The following is a 21,323-nucleotide window of genomic DNA, read 5'->3' as shown; positions in this document are numbered from 1 at the left end:
CAATGTCTTTGGCCAGAACAGAACACCATTTTACTAAACCTCAAACTTGTACATACTGTACAGTACAGTATACTAATAGCATATGCTTACTGTAAGTCGCTCTGGGTGTCTGCTAAATGCCTAAATTGTCTATAGAAAAAACATCTGGAAGGGATTGGATCGCATGCACGGCATGGACGGTGAGCTAAAATGTGTCAAGCTTTTTGTGATTATTAATAAAACAATGTCCTAATTCAATCTATCGTTCCGTCCTGTGTCTGTATCATCGCACATTACAGCAGCAGGTAATAAGGGCTGTAATTGACCAGTCAGTCAGCTGTTGCAGACTGACTGAATATGCCAGAAGGTCCCCTAGGCATACGGATAACCTTCCTCACTGTGTGTGTGTGTGTGTGTGTGTGTGTGTGTGTGTGTGTGTGTGTGTGTGTGTGTGTGTGTGCGTGTGCGTGTGCGTGTGCGTGTGTGTGTGTGCGTGTGCGTGACTATTCTCTCCTCCAGTCAATCAGTCTGCCTTCCTTTCTTTCCACACGTCTGTCGGGGCTCCCTGGCCGCCTCGATGGGGATCTTCCCTTCTTCCCTCATTCATTTAAATTCCAGATGGCTTCGCTGTACATTTCCTGGCAGCTGGCGCACTCCAAAAAACCAAAGCCCGTAGACAAAGGGAGCGTGTGAGGAGAGGAGGAGAGCAGAGTGGAGGGGGTACAGAAATGGAAAACATTTCCTTTTCTTTTTCTGTTTCTGTTTTCTTCCCTCACCCCGGCTCTCTAAACCCTGAACTTTTGAAAAAACCCTCCCCGATTCCACAAAGGCCTTTCGGCGGAGCAGTGTGTGTAATAATGCCGGCTCTGTTACAGTGGAGAGCTTGCATACACACACAGCCTGAACCCCCGTGATGAAGACTGTGGCTCAGGAGGTAGAGCAGGTCGTCCAATGATCCATGGGCGGCGGTTCGAATCCGGGCTCCTCCGGTCCACATGTCGAAGTGTCCTTGGGCAAGACACTGAACCCCACCTTGCCTCCAGTGGTTGCCACCATTGGTGTGTGAATGTGGAAAGTGAGGACGCTGGCGTCGACTGTTCGCCGCTTCACCTCCCAATGTATGAATGAATGGAAAAGCGCTTTGAGTAAGCACGTAGTGCATAGAAAAGCGCTATAAAAATGCAATCCATTAGGGAGCTTCCACCCGCCTGTCTCCTGGACAGCTATACTAAAACACACTGCTTCCGGTCGCAGACATATTATTATGGAGTAAATATCCCCTTTTTTCGTTTCCTACATTTAATATAAATTCAATATATATATATATAATTTCAAATGTTGGAACAAAAGGTCTCAACTTGTGTTCATTAAAAAAGTATTTCATAAATGAAATCCAAACTTTTTCGCAACACAAGCTAATTTCTCTTTTGGGTCATGTGCTAAAACTTGGTTTGAGAACCACTGCTCTGCTATAACAAGCCAACACAGGCTGCCATAGGAGGATGGAATAGAATGTGTTTTTATTATTATTGTATTAATGTCTGTTCTTGTTGACCCAACTCAACAAGAACTTGAAGAAGGAAAGGAGAAGGACGCAATAGCCACACTTTTGCCCTACAAAAACACATTTCTATTTGTTTGGAACATATACTAAAGAATTGGCAGGTGTACACACATTTTTTAACATGATAAACTTGATTTTGCTGCACAGTACCAGCTGAATCCACTAGAGACACTGGTGTGGCGCATTAAGATATGGATTCATCAGGTACCTGCTGAGGCCTCACAGCTGAAACTAACAAGTACGTCAACACTCCAAATTGTCCTCAAATTAATGGTTTGGTGAGGCAGTGAGCGGCACAGCACCAATACACAAACACACTCTCAACCGCGCACACACACTTACATGCGTGTGTGTGTGTGTACGTGCGTGCGTGCGTGCGTGCGTGCGTGTAAGGGATTGTGTATATAAGAAAATAAGTGAGTGTGTGGGAGAAGAAAGAAATGGGGCCATGAGACTTTGAAACGGTAAAACATCCACAACCACACAAGAAAAGGTAAGACACAACACAGGGCCCTTTCAGACCCCTTAATCACATCTCTCTCTCTTGGGTTTGTTTGCGTCTAAATTGCTGCCTGCTCGCTCCAGGTCACGACATATCTCTGTGCCGACGTTGCCATGGCAATTGAGGTTGCGAGAACGCTGGGCAACCCCCGCTCAGCAGGTGTCCTCATCAGCATACCTGCCTGCCTTACTTCTACACTACAGTGGCAAATATTGTACATTTACTCCACTACACTTAACGTTTTCCACCAACCTCTGCTCCTAAGCTAAATAAATCACACCAAGGAGCTTAACCCCATTGATGATATCCTCCGCAGGCCGAGAGGAGGTTTAGGAAACGGGGAGCTGTTAAACGTTGGTGAAGGAGGTCGCTTGTGGGATCGTGGCAAAGCATTGGCAGCTCGCGGGCCGTACCTGGGCAGGAAGATGGCGTTGTGAAGGAAGTTCTCGAAGACTTTCAGGAAGACTCGTTCGTCCTTCTCCCGGTCCTTCTCCTCGGGGGTCTTGGGACAGACGCAGCACGGACCCTTCTCGCCCCCGGCCATGTCCGACTTGGTGGGCTTGGTGTTCTCCTCCATCTCTGAGAGGCCCGTGGCTGAGATACGGATAGGCATCTTCAGTTCTGTTTGTAAAAAAGAAAAGAACAGAACAGGGGAGTCAGCACGTCATACTCATTCAACAGGTGTGAATACCTGGTATTACACCCATCCTCATGTGTCCCTCAGGGCCGTGACTTCACATACATGACAGCCACGCCCCTCACAGGACGAAGGTAGAGGTCAATAGGTTACCGACCTAATGCCTTATGGAAGAGGTGGGACCAATATGGTCCCGTCCCTATCTAAGGAGCTGCATGGTGAGCCTAAGCCACCTTATGTGCTCAGAGGCCTAACTACTGGTGGTCCTGGCCGCCTCATGAGTTCTCGCCTAAGTCCTACCCTAGTTACTAACATACGCACATACCGGTGCTCAAGTCGGTTCCTGGGGAACCGGAGCACTGCAGCTTTATTATTCTAGCTGAGTAAACTACTCGACTCGTTTAGATCTGGCTGGGACACCAGGCGAATGCAATTAAATGGATTTAATACTACGCAGTTTCAGTGTTAAAAAAGTCATTACTATATCTGCTAATTTTCATCACTGTCTTAGTTATATTCGTGTTCAATGTGTCCCTTCCCTACCTGCATATGTACAGTACATGTGTGTAGTTAGTTTGGGAATGAGTGGATCCCCTCAGTCAGTATATAAGGGCATCCACTCAGTCAGTATATAAGGGGATCCACTCAGTCAGTATATAAGGGGATCCACTCAGTCAGTATATAAGGGGATCCACTCAGTCAGTATAAGATCTACTGTATGACGCAAAGGCTTTCCACCTCCTGCAGTTCCGAGCAAAGGAAGGAAAACTCGCTATGCAAGTAAATCTTGGTAGTTTATAATGGCATTTGGTTATAATATATCTTTCCCAAGACATAGCACATAGTATAATATAATTACATTGGCTGGAAAAAGCTCAAACAAGCCTTAATTGTATTCAGCTGGAGTTGAGATTCACCATTGGTTGTCTATGCCGGGGCCGCCTAGAGGGCGTGCCGGAGAGTAACAGTACATCGTCCAAACATCTCTTGACCACATGACCCCCAAAAGATGGATGGTCCTGTTCTGAACAACAGTTGGAAATGAGTGGAAATCCCCTTCAACTACCTGTCAGAAATTCAGAATAGAGAGATCTGACAACACGCTCTCACAACTAAGATGAGAAGCTCCACTGTAAATGAGGAGCTTCCTGTAAATGTTATCATTAAGCCAATGTGTGTGTGTGTGTGTGTGTGTGTGTGTGTGTGTGTGTGTGTGTGTGTGTGTGTGTGTGTGTGTGTGTGTGTGTGTGTGTGTGTGTGTGTGTGTGTGTGTGTGTGTGTGAGAGAGAGAGAGAGAGAGAGAGAGTTTGTGAAACAAAGACATTATGGAGAAGAGGTTATGATTCAACGGAGACCTTTGGAACAGTAGTTGTGTAGGTAGAGCTCCCGGTCCTCCGGCTGCTGCTGCCAGCGGACCAGGTAGAAGGTCAGGTTGCCATTGGGAGAGAGCGGAGGCGCCCATTTCACCACCAGCTTGGTGGAGGAGTTGGCGTACACGCGGGTGTCCTTTGGCATCGATGGCTCTGCAGGAAAGGCACATGTTAGGGTAACGTTAGCGATTCGTTAGTCATTCTTGTTTTACTCTTTGTTTGCTCTTTCTTGCAGCACACTTTATTTTATACCTTTGTTTGCTGTGCTTACTGTGTTTGAATATTGAATATTATGTTATCTATGCTGCTGCATTGTCTGAAGGAAGCCAAACTAAAATACATTGTACTCTTATGTACACTGTACACACGATGTAACAATAAAGTACAACCTTGAACCTTGAGTGGCACTATATTGCACGCGGTCAGGTCAGTCAATCAGTCTTACGTGACGGACTGGTCCGGATGTAGACCACGTCGCTCTTGGCGCCGACGGTGTGCTTGTCCTCCACGCGCAGCGTGATGGCCCTGACGAACACGGCGTACTGCGTCCAGGGCTTCAGGTGCTTGAGGAGCACGCGGGGGTCCGTGCTCTTGTCCGTGGTCTTGTCCGGGGGAAGGTCTACGTCCACCATATTCCAGCTGTTGGAGCCGCAGCCATCCTGGCCGTCGAACTCTGTGATGTTCTGGAAGGGGCTGCGGTGGTATGGACAAGATGGGAGTCAAATCATTGTGCCACGATTATCATAACCTAACGCCACAAAGTCAGTTATTGTGATCACAGAAGCACACAGATCTCCTTAGAAATATATATCGTCGCTGTTGGGTAAAATAGTGATCATAGATGCGAGGCGCTGTGAGCTTAACAACAATGCACTGTACTCACGACTCCTTGTAGTAAACCACGAAGCTGATCAGATCCCTGTAGTCCGGCGGTCGGTAGCGCTCCCAGGTCAGCTTGATCAGGTTGCTCGTGGTGCTGTTGGACTTGAACTTGAGTATGTGGCTTTCACCTGCCGTGAACAGAGCGAGAACACTGCTAAGATAAACATGTACACGGCTGTTTTTATTATTATTATTATTATTTCAAAGCATTAAAAAAAAAACATTCGCAAAAAAAGCTAAACTATTCATGAATTAATAATAAAAAATCCAAAGATTTTTTTTTCAGTAATGTCATGAAGAAATTAAAGACAAATCTACAAAATGTTATAAATTAGAACAAATATTTGTTTTTCATTTGTCTTGAAGGGGCATGTTTTGCACAATAACATTCTTTTCATTATGTCTGCCCACGATCTCTGTGATTCATACAATAGGCTACGTTTGTTTACCTCAGTCACTGATACTAAAATCTGATATTTTATTTTTATTTTTTCTATGAACCTGTGACTTGACACCCATACTGTGTATATGGAAAATAAAAAGATTTTGAAAAGAAGAAGTGGTGAAAATAGCTCACAACGTGTCGCTTCGCGCCATGTTGTGAGCTTGTAGATCATCTATTTTCACTAGTTCGGGTCCCCGGGGCGAATATCTAATTTCAGTTTTGGGTCACGGGGCTGAAACGTTTTGGGAACCACTATAGATAGAGCTGTACTCACAGCTCGCTCTGTCGCCATTGTTGCGGAAATCGCCCTCCTGCGGCTTCTCGGCGATGCCTGTCTTCTCCCACATCTTGTGGATCTCCGACATGCACAGCTTGGGGTTCTGGCGGAAGAAGAGCCGCCCGGCCCTGATGGTCAGGTTGTGCTGGTTCCAGTCCCACAGGAGCAGCAGGTGCTGGTTGTCAATAGCCGAGAACGCATACATCCTGATGAGGGGGAGAGATCAAATCTTCACCAGCCATATCTTTGAATCTACCCAGTCTCACCCAAACACGGTGAAATACAGTAGCACGGAATTGCAATTCCGTACATACACGTCTAGAAAACCTGTTGTGTCGAACGTTGCGGAGTTCGGTAGAGCCGACTCAGCCCTGTCCGAGTTGTAACCTGATATGGACAGAATAATAAATAATGTCAAACCCAAAGTCACCCAGCCCGACCCAAGTGAATAGCACTTTCATACAATGGAAGCCACGTCTCCGTCACGGTCAAAACAGTAGCTGTGTAATATGTACGGATCTTTGGGTTTTCTAGGTTTCTAGGTGTTCTCTGTGAGATGGGGTTGCTTTGAATATATAAATAAACGTTTTTAACTCAAATCTTTGCTTCCGGGGGTTCTTGCCTGGAACAAAATATTTTGAGATGGTGGTCGGCGGCAAACACATATCAGGTCATTTACACGACTAAGCGCAAAAAAACAAACATGCAACATATCAACAGATCGGGTCATCTTTTATAGAGAACACAATATGGTCATTTTACTTTGGCAAACATGTAGTAAGACGCCTTGAGGGCGAGAAGCGAAGCCGTGGGGAAACAACAGACTTTAAAAAAATCTGGCAATGTACACACACACACACACACACACACACACACACACACACACACACACACACACACACACACAAAGACTAGGGCTGTCTTTGACTCAGGATGTAGCAAGTGGAAGTGGGGTGGGGGGTTTTCAACATAAATACAGACAGCCGTGCATATGAGACATGGTGGGGGTGGACATTAAATGACAAGAAAGTTTGTGTGCAGTTGAGTCAATCATGGAGAAGAGTAGAAAGAACAGAGATGAGAAATATGTATGTCTTTGACAACACAAATGCATGTTGTTTATTATTTCTGCAGGTTGTATATTGTCAGTTCGTCTATTTCTATATTTCTTTGAATGAGACCATTACCACCACACAGCGTAAAAGTGAAAGCGGATGGCGCTGGCTACTTTGAAAGTTGTAGTATTTCCTCTCAAAATGGTAAACTTCAAAAGAAGACCTTCCTGTAGTATATGATCAAGTGAACTTTCAAGTCACGTAGACAGGTTTCATTTTAAAGGCAACTTATAATTAGTAGGATGTAAGATGGACTATTAGAAGTACATGACATCCTACTCCAGTGGTGTTTACCGCAGCGCAGCAGTAACTGGAGCTATAAAATATAAAGACCACCGACGGCAGCAGTACAACAATTGGCGTCGACTGCAGGGGACTGAGTTGTTGATGCGTGGATTTTTAGCGATACAGTCGTAACACACAGAGACACATGGGTTGCAGTAGTGGATGCTTGTGTCACATACACAATCTGGAACACACACAGACAGAGAGAGAGAGACACACATGGGAGTCAGACGTAGTTTGGTTGTTTCACTGTCAGAAATCGAGTGTGGGACTGCACCGAGTCAGTCCCACAGAAACGCATAAACAAACATTGCATTTACCATGAGGCTAGCTGGTTATTTTGCTCCAGGGTGTCATGCATCCGCTGCAAGGCCTTGTCCATGGCCCTGCGGTCCTGGTGGCCCTTGGCGTTGTTTATCTTCAGGTTGCAGACACAAGCCTTGCGGCGATGTGGCCCTGGAACATCCAATGTAAGCCATCCCCAGACTGTGCTACGAAGGTCCTGTGTCGAGGCGCATCTTTTGCCGAGTCCAGCCCTGACTCTTGTGTATTGTGATGGCGAAGGATAGAGACAGGGGAATCTGAGTGCGTGAGCACACCTTGTTAACTTGTCCCGATGGGCACGGTGCGTGCGTAATGGTGGAGAAAGGTTGGCCCTTTGTAGAGGTCAAATTGCACAAAGACCGCCACAGGTAGGGCAGGTGGCTGCGCACCGTTGGGATCGTAAAGGACCCCGTGTACTGTTTCCAAGGCTCCGTTGGTCAAGCCTGCATCCACCCAAAGATTTTGGTGGAGCATGACACGTGCACCCTTTGCCACATGTAAGAAGTTGGCTAGGCATCATCTGCCTTGACAGACTGTGCCCCAGGACCTGCGTTGACAGCCTGTAGCCTGGCTTTTGGTGTGTCCAATCTGTGAAGTTCTGCACGGTTGTGGTTTTCCTCAGCCTGGTGTGTGCTGACGAGCACCTGGGCATCTTTGAAGCTGGTCTGTTCCTCTGCGTTGAGCATGTGGTATGATCATTGCATGAGGTACTGCCAATCTGCATGTGTGACCTCACCATTTCTAATCCGTGCAAGAAGGGCTGTGAAGTCTTTGGATAGTGGTGTGTCGCCCGCGATGCGTTCCACAGTGTGAAGAACGACACCCTGCTTAAACGCTGCGAAAGCTCTCCTCCCTGCATCGCTCAATCCCTGCTTTGGCACCTTTGAATACATGGGTAGATCGAGGACAGGCGGTAACTGGCCAAAGTCCCCCATAAGCACAACGGAAACGCTGCCAAACCATTCCCGACAGTGCTCATTTCATCCACCACCAGGACCTTGAGGCCCTGGATCCGTGCCTGGAGGTTCCTGAGGGCCTCGGGTTGCATGTATGGCAGAGTGCTGGGCAGGGGCACCGGCAGGGACAATAGTGAGTGGTTCCAGTGATGTTGAAAGCAGCTGTGCCAGTGGGAGATGCGAGTCTGATAGCTGTCGTGGCATGTTCGTCACCATAGACAGAGCGACAATGCTGCACCAAGCATTTTATGATGTAGCTCTTCCCTGTGCCTGCGGGGCCCGAGATGATGATGCGTGTAGTGCACCGCAGTGGTCCATCAAGCATGGCAGCCTGGGTGGCTTTGCATAGGGTGTGAAAAGCCAATCGCTGTGTTGCGTTCAGGCGGGCTTGGTGTGTGTCATCGTAATTGACAGGGGACAGGCGGAACTGCACCCTGTCAGCTGTTGCTTCACAAATTCCCCGGCTTCCTTCAGCATCCTTCAGGTTGGATGATCCTTGGGCACGCAGCTCCTCCCAGAACTCTGAGGGATCAAAGTGTAGGCCGCTGTCCTCTTTCTCTGCGTCAGCGAATTGGGCGTGAACAGTGCGGGCGTGCATCCAATCATCCTGCAGGTCTTGTGTGAAGTCCGCCTCGTCGTTGGAGCTGTCGGACTCCTCAGGGGTATCCACACGTTAAAACTGCTTGCGGCAGGGGTGTTCCAGATTGGGTGGCAACGGCGGGTGGGGGTTGGCAAGCTGTGGGTGTTTGCCTTATTCCAGCAGCATGGCCCGGAGCTGCTCGTGCGTCCAAGAGATGGGGTTCCAGGCACTGCAAAACTGGTCATAGAACTGTAGGAGCACCTGCTGGTCAGTCTGGCGGGCAGGGTCGTTGATCACGGCCTGGACGTCCTCAAACGGCCATACGCCAGGCTTTAGCCAGATCACGCCATGAGAGTGAATGGAGCCTTGCCACTCAAAGATGAGCCAATGTTCCTCGACGTGCATGCCTTCCGCACCGATGGTGTCCATGAAACTCTGCAAGCGCAAAACGAACCATTCGCCTACCAAGGCAGGGTTTTCGTTGACACGGCGATTTCGGCCGCTGTTGTCAATGTCGTGCTGGGGCGCCATCCCCTCAGACTGCTGTAGTACCAGCTGGAGCAGGTTCCACTGCATGTCAGCTGAACTCCAAGTGATGAAGAAAAGGCAGGAGCCCCTTGGCGTCCATCATGTCCAGCAGCTCTGCACGCCGTGCTCATTTCCACGTGGCTGTGCCGTGCAGTTGTGATCCGAAGTGGAATAAGCGCTTGCAGGTGGCTGTGTCACGGAGCTGACACAGCCACCTGCAAGCGCTTATTCCACTTCGGATCACAATGTCATGTTGGCCCTGCCGGTCATAGTTCACAAAGACCCTGCCGGTCATAGTTCAAAAAGACCCTGCCGGTCATAGTTCACAAAGACCCTGCCGGTCATGGTTCACAAAGACCCTGCCGGTCATGGTTCACAAAGACCCTGCCGTTCATGGTTCACAAAGAACCTGCCGGTCATGGTTCACAAAGACCCTGCCAGTCATGGTTCACAAAGACCCTGCCGGTCATGGTTCACAAAGACCCTGCCGGTCATGTGCGTGCGACACCTCTGCAGCATGTTAAAGATGTGATAGCGCCATCGTGGATGCTTTGCGAATCAAGGGTCCTTCCACCGCATGAGGAACTGTGCCCAATCAGCCAATGAGACGTCACGGATCACGCCATTGGCACCCACGTTGCTTATGTCAGCTGCGCCAGCAGGGAATAACGTTGGATATGACATGGTCCAGAGGCCAGTGGTGTTGTACTCGGATGCGGGCTGCTGTTCCTGTGCCGGCCAGTGAATGGCCATTTGGACCTTCTGCGCTTCCTGCTGCGGATCAACCTCGTCAGCCAAACGACACTGACGACAGTGTCTCCCTGTTCCACCTGGCGTGCCTCGTCAACCTGCGGCTAGGCATCCAGATCCTGATCCTTGTCCGCAATCTCCTCCAAGCCGATGGGTACCCCATCTTCGGGTAGCTGCTGGACAATGTCCCATCAGATCTGAATGGGCGTGTGTGTGTGTGTGTGTGTGTGTGTGTGTGTGTGTGTGTGTGTGTGTGTTGTGTGTGTGTGTGTGTGTGTGTGTGTGTGTGTGTGTGTGTGTGTGTGTGTGTGTGTGTGTGTGTGTGTGTGTGTGTGTGTGTGGGGAAAGCAGCATGACATGAAGAGCGTGACAAAGCCTTACATGGAGAGCGTGTGACGGAAGCATTATGTAACTAAGATATTCGACGAGTTAGCTATATTTTATATACACAGATTAAGAAGGAATAAGCAAAAGTCCTGATGCGACATTTCCTGGTTTAATGCGGGCGGTCGCTTAGCGCTCTGCTGTTACTCCGGAGCTGAAACTTAAGCATTACATGAAGAGCGTGTGACGGAAGCATTACATGAAGCGTGACAGGCTTGAGCTTAGTGAGCGTAGCGTAACGGAAGTGCATTACAGGCAAGCACTCTCTATGGTTGGCCCATAGAAAGCTATGCAAGGACTACAGGCAAAGCAAGTACAGGAAGTGTGACAGGCTAGTGTGACAGGCTTGAGCGTGACAGGCTTCCTGCACGTTTTTATAGTAACTGCGACCTGCGGTCGCAATCACAGGAGATTAAGAAGAGTGAACGTTGTCGAGAAGAGCGAGCACTTTTTGTGAGTGCTAACAGGGCCAGACGTCAAGGGGAGCTCGGATTTCTGCGAGTGTGCGGGTGTGTCGAGTGCGGCGCTGAGACGGACATTAAACAGGGCACTGCCCCTGTCATCCCTATATCCCCGGCAGAACACCTCAACAACGAGGGGAATGCCTGCCCTCAGCCACAGCATTCCAGCAGCTGAAACCCTACTCTGGGAGAGTGACAACAAGAGGGCCTACAGGCTTTCCCACGCCCCCCCAGGCCATCACCAGAGACCTTTTCTCTCTAAAGAGGGGCTTGAGTGGTGGCAATGTCATGCGATAGGCTAACCTGAGTACACTCATCCACCGTGCCACATTTGTTAGTTAACCTACTGGGAAACAGATACAGAGTCAACTTTGTTTGCAGGCAACACTTTTTTTTAAAAGGTAAATGGACTGCATTATATCATGGTAAATGGACTGCATTTATATAGTGATCTTCTCCAAAGCGTTTTACATTGTATTTCACATTCACACACCCATGGCGGAGGAACCCAACCTGCTCATCGGGAGCATTTAGGGGTTCAGTGTCTTGCTCAAGGACACTTTGACATGTAGCCAGGAGGAGCCAAACCTGGGACCTTTGGATTCCAAGGCTCTACCTCCTGAGCCACTGCCATAAATATTAATGGTACCACAATCTCTCCAGACAGCCCAACCTAGAAAACCTTTGTTTGGTCCATTGAAAATAATCCCATGAACATGGATCGTTTGATTCCAATTATATTAGTTTACAATTCAATTGAATGCAGATGTGATGATTACAAAGTAATTCTGACCATCCTGGTGTGTTGCACGCACGCACACACGCATGCAAGCACACGCACACTCACACACTTGCAGGCGAAGCGAGACAATCCCTACCCCTCCAACAGCTCCTCTCCGTTGATGTTACGCAGGCTCTTGAGGAAGGAGAGCGAGCCAAGCGTGTGGGAGTGGCGGATCCTCACATAGCCCGTCACTGTCTGGATCAACCCCATGAAGCTCTCCAGCTCATACGCTATGTTATCTGGGGAGAGAAGATAAACACACACACACACACACACACACACACACACACACACACACACACACACACACACACACACACACACACACACACACACACACACACACACACACACACACACACACACACACACACACACACACACACACACACACACACACACACACACACACACACACACACACAACGTGTGAGAACCAGGGCTTTGAGGAACACATTCAAAATCCACAGAGACCTCTACTCGGCTGCCATCAGCCCCCAAACATAGCGCCCTGCACAAGAAATACCCCAGTGAATAGTTTGTGTATAAGCTTTATCATATCGGAAGATAAGCTCGTAGGCCACCCCCGTCGACTGTGTAAATAAATTGCATTATAGCATAATGTGATACTGATAATTGAGCTGGAGTGCAGGCTGCTGATGTCATTTCGAATCCCCCCGGGGGTCCCTATTTTCTCAGTCTCAAGAGATAATCGTCATACTATGGGATTAGTACCAACTAAGGTATACGTAGCAGTTTCAGCCAGCTAACATGGGCTGAGGATTTGTATAGTGTGGTTTAGTGTAGTGCGTAGTAATGGTGTAAATGTCAAGGCTGCAGCATACTATAGCATAGTGTCTGCATGCATGCATGGTGTATTGTAGTGGCGTTGTGGTTTACACACACAGGTCTATTGGAGCTGGCTGATGTTGTATTCCAGAACTCACCACTCCTGTGTGGTGCGTGGAACATAAAGTGATCATTTAGCATACATACAGCCTGATTTAGATTTAGTCATGTGACAGTGTCGTGCACCACAAATCAGTGTCATTTTACATTTTTGCGTTGGCTTTTCATAAAATAGCAGACCTACAAGCTCACAGCGAGTCACTTAGTGCTGCGCTGCGAGCTTGTACATCTGCTATTTTTGAACATGGGTGACTTGCTATTTTTATGTGAGCTTGTAGATCGGATATTTTCATTACTTCTTAAATATTTGTTCTAATTTATGGAATGTCTTAGATTTTTCTTTTATTTCTTCAGGAAATTAATGCAAAAATATCATCAAATTTGTGTTTTCATTTCATTCATGACATTTTTGCTTTTCTGGGAATGTTTTTTCAAAATGTTTTCAAATAATAATAATTAACAACCAAATGTAGGAAACAAAAACTAAGGGGACCCATAACAATGTGTCCACGACCCACAAATGGGTCCCGAACCCAGTGTTTGGGAAAAAGTGGGCTACGCCACGCAGCAACGTCGCCATGTTGTTGTCATGCCGTACAAAACGGGAGGAGAGCGTGGAGGCTGTTTGTCTGTCGCACTAGTTGTACTCACTCCCACGGCGGATGTTGATGTTAAGATTGCCCTTGATGATGGTGCATCCCATTAAAGACTGAGCGGCATCCACCGAGTCGATGACGGAGGTCGGGCAGATTTTATCACACAGGCCGTCGCATGCACTGCAGAACATACTGAAAAGAGAAAGAGAGAGAGAGAGAGAGAGAGAGAGGAGGGGCATGTGATTGTGTAAAAGGTGGACGGGGGCGGGGGGGGGGGGGGGGGTGCATGGGAAAGAAAGGAGGAACTGTCAGAGAATCTAACAATCTAATCTAAACTTCACCGACTAACATACGTCACCCCTGAGTGCCTTGTCCACACCCCCTTCCTCTGACTCCCTAGCATTCCAACAACACATTCAGGCATAAATTCTCACCGTGTGATGCGAGGTCGGCTACTCACACGGAGGCCTGAATCTTTTATGGGGCCTCGGCTGAACCCTGCTCCGTGAGAGAGTGACTCATTGCGCTGACCCCCCCCCAAGACAACAAAACATGAGCAGCAACGGCGTGGCCAAAAGTGATATGGGAGAGAGAAGACATGGGAAATTTCGGCGAAATGACCAACTAAATACAGGGAGTGTACTGCACGTTGCTGTGAGTAACAAACAAAGACGCTCTCTTATCATGTTGTGGTGGGTGTGTGTTTGTGTTAAGACTGAGTTGTGTTCTGAACTCAAATGCAACCACTCAAGAGACAGGAAGACTATTAAGCAGTTTAATGTCCAAATAAAGCAGGATAATGACAATGTATAGATATATATATAAATCCATATAAATACATAAATACTCTATAGTATAACTAGGTAGATATGTATCTATGAGGATATATATAATATAAACTATACTTAGGGGAAATCCAAGAGAGTAGTCGAAGACGAGCTTGTAGATCGGCAGCCAAACAGACAGTCCAGAACAAAGGGGTGACGAGATCCAGGAGTGGCACGGCAGATTGCCAGGTCTGGAGGATGAGAGAAACAAATTAGCTAAACAGCTAATACTGCAGCTAAAACACAAGAACAGCTCTACAGAGTACGAACAGCAACTGAGTAGAGAGCAACTATACTTGCCAGGCGTTTCTATGGGAAGATCTGGCGAGGAGTGGGGGGAAGGCAGGGTTTTTGAAGACTCTGGTGATCATTGTAGAATGGAAACAGGTGTGCAGTGCCACACCCAGGCAGCTCGTCAGAGGGGAAGGGGAACACAGAGGTGGACCTGACTAGGTGGAAGAGGGATGACGGCGCAGTGGGTTGTGCCCAGGAACACCAGAAGTGGAAGGTGGAGGTGGAGGGTTCGAACCTGGGTTCGAAACCGTAACAGGACCCCCCCCTCTACGGGAGCCCCCTGGCGACCTGCCAGGCGCATCCGGATTGTCTCGGTAGAACTGCCGCAGAAGCTCGGGGTCCATGATGAGTTTCCGGGGAACCCAACTGCGCTCCTCCAGCCCATACCCCTCCCAGTCGACGAGGTATTGGAATCCACGACCCCGGCGGCGCACCTTGAGGAGCCGCCGCACCGTCCATTGAGGATGCCCATCGACCATCTGTGGGGGTGGGGGGGTAGGGGGTGGAGGTGTCAAGGGGCATGAGGAGACGGGCTTTATCTTGGAGACGTGGAAAACTGGATGGACCCGCTGCATGGAGGAGGGGAGTCGGAGGCGCACTGCAACCGGATTGACAATGTGCTCAATAGGGAATGGTCCTAGAAACCGGGGCGCCAGCTTCCGGGACTCCACCTGCAGCGGAAGGTCAGAGGATGAGAGATACACCTGCTGACCCACTCTGTACTGCGGGGCCTTGGTGCGCCGACGGTTGGCTCCCCGGCAAGCACGGGTGTTGGACCTCAGTAGAGCTGCATGGACAGTCTTCCACACCTTGCGACTACGTCGAAGATGGGCTTGAACCGAAGGGACTGCAACCTCAGTCTCCTGGGCCGGAAACAGGGGAGGCTGGTACCCCAGGTAGCACTCAAAGGGTGACATACCGGTGGCAGCACTGACGTGGGTGTTCAATGAGTATTCAACCCAGGGCAGATCCTTACTCCAGGAGGATGGATGGAGAGCAGAGGCGCAACGGAGGGCCCCCTCCAGACTCTGATTGGCCCGCTCTGCTTGTCCGTTTGACTGGGGGTGATATCCAGAGGAGAGGCTGATGGTGGCACCGATGCCCTTACAGAAAGCCCTCCAGGCCTGGGAGGTGAACTGGGGACCACGGTCACTGACGATGTCCGCTGGGAGTCCATGAAGGCGGTAAACGTGTTCCATCAGTAACTCCGCCGTCTCCTTGGAAGAAGGGAGCTTAGGGAGGGCTACAAGGTGCACAGCCTTGGAGAAACGGTCTACCACCGTGAGGATAACGGTGTTGCCCATGGAGGGGGGAAGACCGGTGACGAAATCCAAAGCGATATGCGACCAAGGTCGACCAGGGACAGGAAGGGGATGCAAGAGACCAGCAGGGGACTGATGGGATGACTTGCCTCGGGCGCACACCGTGCAGGCGGTGACAAAACTACGGACATCAGCCGCCAAAGTAGGCCACCAGAACCGCCGGCGTACGAAGGAGAGGGTGCGGTTGACTCCTGGATGACAAGCCACCCGGCTGGCATGGCACCACTGGAGGACCTGGGATCGGGCAGCATCAGGAACGTACAGTCGGTTTGGGGGTCCAGTTCCTGGGTCGGGTTGCGTGCGCTGAGCTCTCCTGACCGCTGCCTCCAGACTAGTGGTGATCACTCCAATCACTTGGGAAGCGGGGAGAATGGTGTCCGGGGTAATGGGGACTCTCTCCACTGAGTGAATCCGAGACAGTGCGTCAGCCTTAGCGTTCTTGGAACCTGGCCGGTACGTCAGAGTGAAGTTGAACCGGCCGAGGAATAGGGCCCAGCGTGCCTGCCGAGAGTTCAGCCGCCTGGCCGACCGGATGTAAGTGAGATTCTTGTGGTCGGACCAGACAGTGCTGGGATGCTCTGCACCCTCCAACCAGTGGCGCCACTCCTCGAAGGCCTCCACAACAGCCAGGAGCTCCCTGTTGCCGATGTCGTAATTCTCCTCAGCCGGGGTGAACCGGCGAGACAAGAAAGCACAGGGATGCAGTTTCTCATCTGAGTCAGACTGTTGTGAGAGAACTGCCCCCATGCCAGTGTCAGAGGCATCCACCTCCACTACGAAGGGCTTAGAGGGATCAGGGTGGAGCAGGATGGGTGCAGATATGAATCGCCTCTTAAGGGCGTCGAAGGCGGCGCTGGCTGCAGGTGTCCAGGCAAAAGGACGCAGAGGCGACGTAAGAGCAGTGAGGGGGGCTGCCACCTTGCTGTAGCCTCGAATGAAGCAACGATAAAAGTTTGAAAAGCCCAAAAAACTCTGTAGCTGCTTCCTGTTGGCCGGTTGAGGCCACTCAACAACAGTCTGGACCTTTCGTGGGTCCGGCCGAGTCTGTCCACCCTCTATGATGAATCCCAGAAACTCCACTGAGGGAGCATGGAAGGTGCACTTCTCGGCCTTGATGAAGAGGCGGTTCTCCAGGAGGCGCTGGATGACTTGACGGACGTGTTGGACGTGTTCCTCAGCACTCCTGGAGAAAATCAGGATGTCGTCGAGGTAGAGAACTACAAAGATATCCAGCATGTCCCTCAGTACATCGTTCATCAATGCTTGAAAAACTCCGGGGGCGTTGGTAAGGCCGAAAGGCATGACGAGATATTCATAATGCCCCCGCGGAGTCTTGAACGCAGTCTTGAACTCATCCCCCTCACGTATCCGAACGAGATGGTAGGCATTCCGGAGGTCCAACTTCGTGAAGACGGTAGCCCCCTGCAGGGGTTCGAAGTTGGAACTGATGAGGGGGAGAGGGTACTTGTTCTTGACCGTGATCCTGTTAAGTTCTCTGTAGTCGATACACGGCCTGAGGTCTCCGCCCTTCTTCTTGACAAAGAAGAAGCCAGCTGCCATCGGGGACCGAGAAGGACGGATGAGACCCTCAGCCAAACATTCCGAGATGTATTTGTCCATGGCTCCCTTCTCAGGGAGTGACAAATTGTACAGCCGACTGGCGGGATAGGCTGCGTCCGGAAGGAGATCAATGCCGCAATCGTAAGGACGATGGGGAGGGAGGGAACGGGCTCTGTCTTTACTGAACGCCTCACCAAGGTCATGGTAAGCGGATGGAACAGTAGACAAGTCAGGAGGAGAGGGAGTTTCAGAAGGAGGCCCTGGGGTGGAGGAAGTTGCAGCACGGAGACACCGGGCATAGCAGGTGGTGCTCCAACTGAGGATGCGGCCTCTACCGTAGTCCACATGGGGGACATGCAACTCCAACCAGGGTCGGCCTAGGATGAGAGGAGTGCCAGGGGACGGTAACACATGGAAACGGATCTCCTCGACATGGTTGCCGGACAAGGTCATTTTGAGGAGTTGAGTCTGGTGTGTAATAAGGCCAATCCTGTGTCCATCCAGAGCAAAAGCAGGGATGGGTTCAATCAAGGCGATGAGGGGAATGTTAGCCTCACAGGCCAATTGGTGGTCAATGAAACTCTCATCGGCGCCAGAGTCAATGAGGGTGCTGACTGAGAGTGTCCCTCCATGCCAGGAGAGATTGGCCTCAAACTTGGCAGGGCTAACGGATGAGGGGGAACGAGAGACTCGGCTCACCTGGAGTCCCCTGGTCTCCGATGAGCCTAATCTTTTGGCAGCCTAGGACAGCTGTCCCTTGAGTGGCCCCTCTGCCCACAATACATGCAGAGGCCGCGGGTCCTGCGGTGTTCCTTCTCCGCAGCAGACAGACGCATTCTGCCCACCTCCATTGGCTCTGCACCTGGGACAGAGTCTGAAACGAATGTCTCATAGGAACAAGAGGTACTGCTGTTCTGAATGGGGGTCAAGCGGGAGGAGCCTTGATGTGCCTTGGTCTTCTTGCGCTCACGGAGACGTTCGTCGACATCAATGGCAAGACTGATGAGCTTATTGAGGTCGGTGGGCTTGTCTCTAACCAGCTCGTCTTTCAGTGCCTCCGTGAGACCCTCTCTAAAGATGCAGCGCAGCGTAGAATCGGCCCACCTTGTGCTGGCCGCAAGCGTGCGGAACTCGATTGCATAAGCGGCAACAGTGCGGGAGCCCTGCTTGATATGTAGCAGCTGGGATCCTACATCTTGACCAGCGACGGGGTGGTCAAACACTCTCTCGAACTCCTCCTCGAAGTTGGCATAGTTGTGCCTTGCCCCCAGGTTGGAGCTCAAGAAAGACTGGACCCAACGAAGTGCCTCACCGGTGGTGTGGGTGGCAATGTAGGCTACCTTGGCTGCGTCAGTAGAAAACATGCTGGGCTGCAGGTCAAAGACAAAGTTGCACTGCAACATGAATCCCCGGTAGCCTGTGAATGACCCATCGAAAGGCTGGGGGCTAGCCAGGTTAGGCTCCCGGCCAGGCTGGGCAACAGGCCCAAGAGTGGGGGGTGAGATAGCAGCGGAAGTTACTTGAACTGAATGGGATGGTGGGGCTGCGGCACACAGAGCAGCTAACTGGTCACACATGTTCTTCATCTGGGTTAGTAGTGACTGCTGTTCGCTGGCTACTTGTTGCAGCTGTTGTGACTGGGTCTGTTGCTCACTAGCCATGCCCTGCATCATAGTGGAGGCCTGACGAAGCAACCGGGCGTGGTCAGCAAGCACAAAGTCTTGGCGCTGGATAGCAGCCATAGTGTTAAGAGAAGGCTCAGTAGAAGAGGCCTGCTCTGGAGCCTGACCTCCTGAGGGTGCTGAGTTCATGTTGGCCAGATCTTCTGTTAAGACTGAGTTGTGTTCTGAACTCAAATGCAACCACTCAAGAGACAGGAAGACTATTAAGCAGTTTAATGTCCAAATAAAGCAGGATAATGACAATGTATAGATATATATATAAATCCATATAAATACATAAATACTCTATAGTATAACTAGGTAGATATGTATCTATGAGGATATATATAATATAAACTATACTTAGGGGAAATCCAAGAGAGTAGTCGAAGACGAGCTTGTAGATCGGCAGCCAAACAGACAGTCCAGAACAAAGGGGTGACGAGATCCAGGAGTGGCACGGCAGATTGCCAGGTCTGGAGGATGAGAGAAACAAATTAGCTAAACAGCTAATACTGCAGCTAAAACACAAGAACAGCTCTACAGAGTACGAACAGCAACTGAGTAGAGAGCAACTATACTTGCCAGGCGTTTCTATGGGAAGATCTGGCGAGGAGTGGGGGGAAGGCAGGGTTTTTGAAGACTCTGGTGATCATTGTAGAATGGAAACAGGTGTGCAGTGCCACACCCAGGCAGCTCGTCAGAGGGGAAGGGGAACACAGAGGTGGACCTGACTAGGTGGAAGAGGGATGACGGCGCAGTGGGTTGTGCCCAGGAACACCAGAAGTGGAAGGTGGAGGTGGAGGGTTCGAACCTGGGTTCGAAACCGTAACAGTTTGGGTGGGATAAGTCAAAAGCACAGCACCGATGATGAATCCCTCCTGAAATTCTCAGAGCGATGCTAATCCACGGAAATAGTGCAGGGCATTAAGTTCAGCATCTTCCACTATTTCTAAAAAAGCCTGGAAAGTCTGGCCTTCAATCATTAATAGCCTCGCATGCCTTCTAGCCTGCTGGCACTTCGGGCTCTGAGTGCTCTCTTGTAGAATGGAATGGTTTACGGGCCAGGTGAGGTAAAGTTCAGCTCCAGGTACAGGAATTCTTTATGCAAATTAATTCGGGAAAGCAAAAAGTACGCACTGAACCAAAACAAAGTCTGTAACACCAACTCTTTCTATGAATATTTAAGAGAAGCTATAGACTCTACTCAGTGTTTTTTTGGGGTTTTTTATAACTCTAGGACCATCTGCTACTTCAGTGAAATAGAGTTCTGGGGTGAAACCATGGGTGAAAGCAATTGGTCCCTTACTGATTTCATCCCTTATCCCCTGCAGGCAGCAATAGGCTCTGTGCATAATAAGTGTATTCCCCGCCAGTCTCCCGAAGGTAGCACCTTGTTTCTGTTTCTACTTCCACTCCATCTTCCCATGTAGCTATATTGGTGTGGCAGCTGATTTAAACGGAAACGGTCATCTGCTGCCACACCATCAACGCTGGGGGGGGGGGGGGGGGCGGGGGGGCACCAGGGGGTCCCCAGCAAAATGTATAACTTTAACTGCATTTAGAGCTTGTAGATCTTGTAGATCTGCTTTGTTTTTGTTTATATTATTTTTGAAAAATAGAGCAAATGTTTGAATAATGTTGATAATCTCTTCCGGTTGGTCCCTAGCTGGCCAAACCTTTTCAGATGGGGGTCTGTGGCCAAATGCATGAAACCGTTTGAGAACCACTGGTGTATATGGTATTATTTACCTGTTGGTCTCGTTGCGTGTGAAGCCAGAGGGGCACTCAGGCATACACTCTCCTCTGTGGATGACAAAGTCGATGTCGCTGGGCAGGTGCACGCGGGCGCAGAGGTCCATGGTGATGCAGCGCCAGCCCTCGAACTTGTACGTGTCCGCGGGACAGTCGGACACGCAGCGGCCCTCGTGGTAGTAGTGGAGGCAGCCGGAGCAGGCCATGTCGTTGCCGGGCTCCGTGCAGCTTCCCAGGCACTGGCTGTGGCAGCACTCCCCCTCGTCTGTGCACGCATGCTTGCAGTTGTCTGGGCAAACTGGAGGAGACAAGAGATAAACACAGACAGGGGCAGAGGTCAGTTCGGGGTGAGCGCAATAATCTGCACTGCTGGCCAACACAGCAAATCTGGATCACAACAAGGTCATACTGACGCCACCACGGTTGGCAAAGATTAAACCCTGTTTTTGTTCGAACGTGGCATTGTTTCAAAAAAATGTAGCGAGGCACGCTGAGCAATAGCAATAGATTATGTGAGTGCGATACTAGCCTGACAACAGACCGGAGAGGATAAGCAGGGTGTATTAAGAGGTGCAT

General features: G+C 50.0%; 1 protein-coding gene across 2 annotated transcripts in view; it reads right to left on the bottom strand.

Moving 5' to 3' along the window:
- The window catches only part of LOC306923559 (insulin-like growth factor 1 receptor), a 42,498-nt gene extending 21,520 nt beyond the window's left edge, over positions 1-20,978 (bottom strand). Inside the window, exons 1-8 of one of the 2 annotated variants that reach the window (XR_013790083.1) lie at positions 20,745-20,963; positions 13,384-13,520; positions 11,918-12,062; positions 5,654-5,862; positions 4,936-5,062; positions 4,498-4,745; positions 4,038-4,205; positions 2,459-2,666 (exon numbers count right to left, since the gene is read on the bottom strand). Coding sequence is in view for 1 of the 2 variants with exons in the window: in XM_079501729.1 (XP_079357855.1) it covers positions 2,459-2,666; positions 4,038-4,205; positions 4,498-4,745; positions 4,936-5,062; positions 5,654-5,862; positions 11,918-12,062; positions 13,384-13,520; positions 20,745-20,953 (1,451 nt within the window). In the remaining variant the exon portion in view is untranslated. Of the gene's footprint in view, positions 1-2,458; positions 2,667-4,037; positions 4,206-4,497; positions 4,746-4,935; positions 5,063-5,653; positions 5,863-11,917; positions 12,063-13,383; positions 13,521-20,744 lie in introns of both variants that reach the window. The other variant, XM_079501729.1, reaches the window with a different exon arrangement.
- Between the last annotated feature and the right edge of the window lie 345 nt (positions 20,979-21,323).

This window comes from Electrona antarctica (assembly GCF_951216825.1).
Source record: "Electrona antarctica genome assembly, chromosome: 5".
Lineage (NCBI taxonomy): Eukaryota > Metazoa > Chordata > Actinopteri > Myctophiformes > Myctophidae > Electrona > Electrona antarctica.
This window is presented reverse-complemented; position numbering and strand designations above follow the sequence as displayed.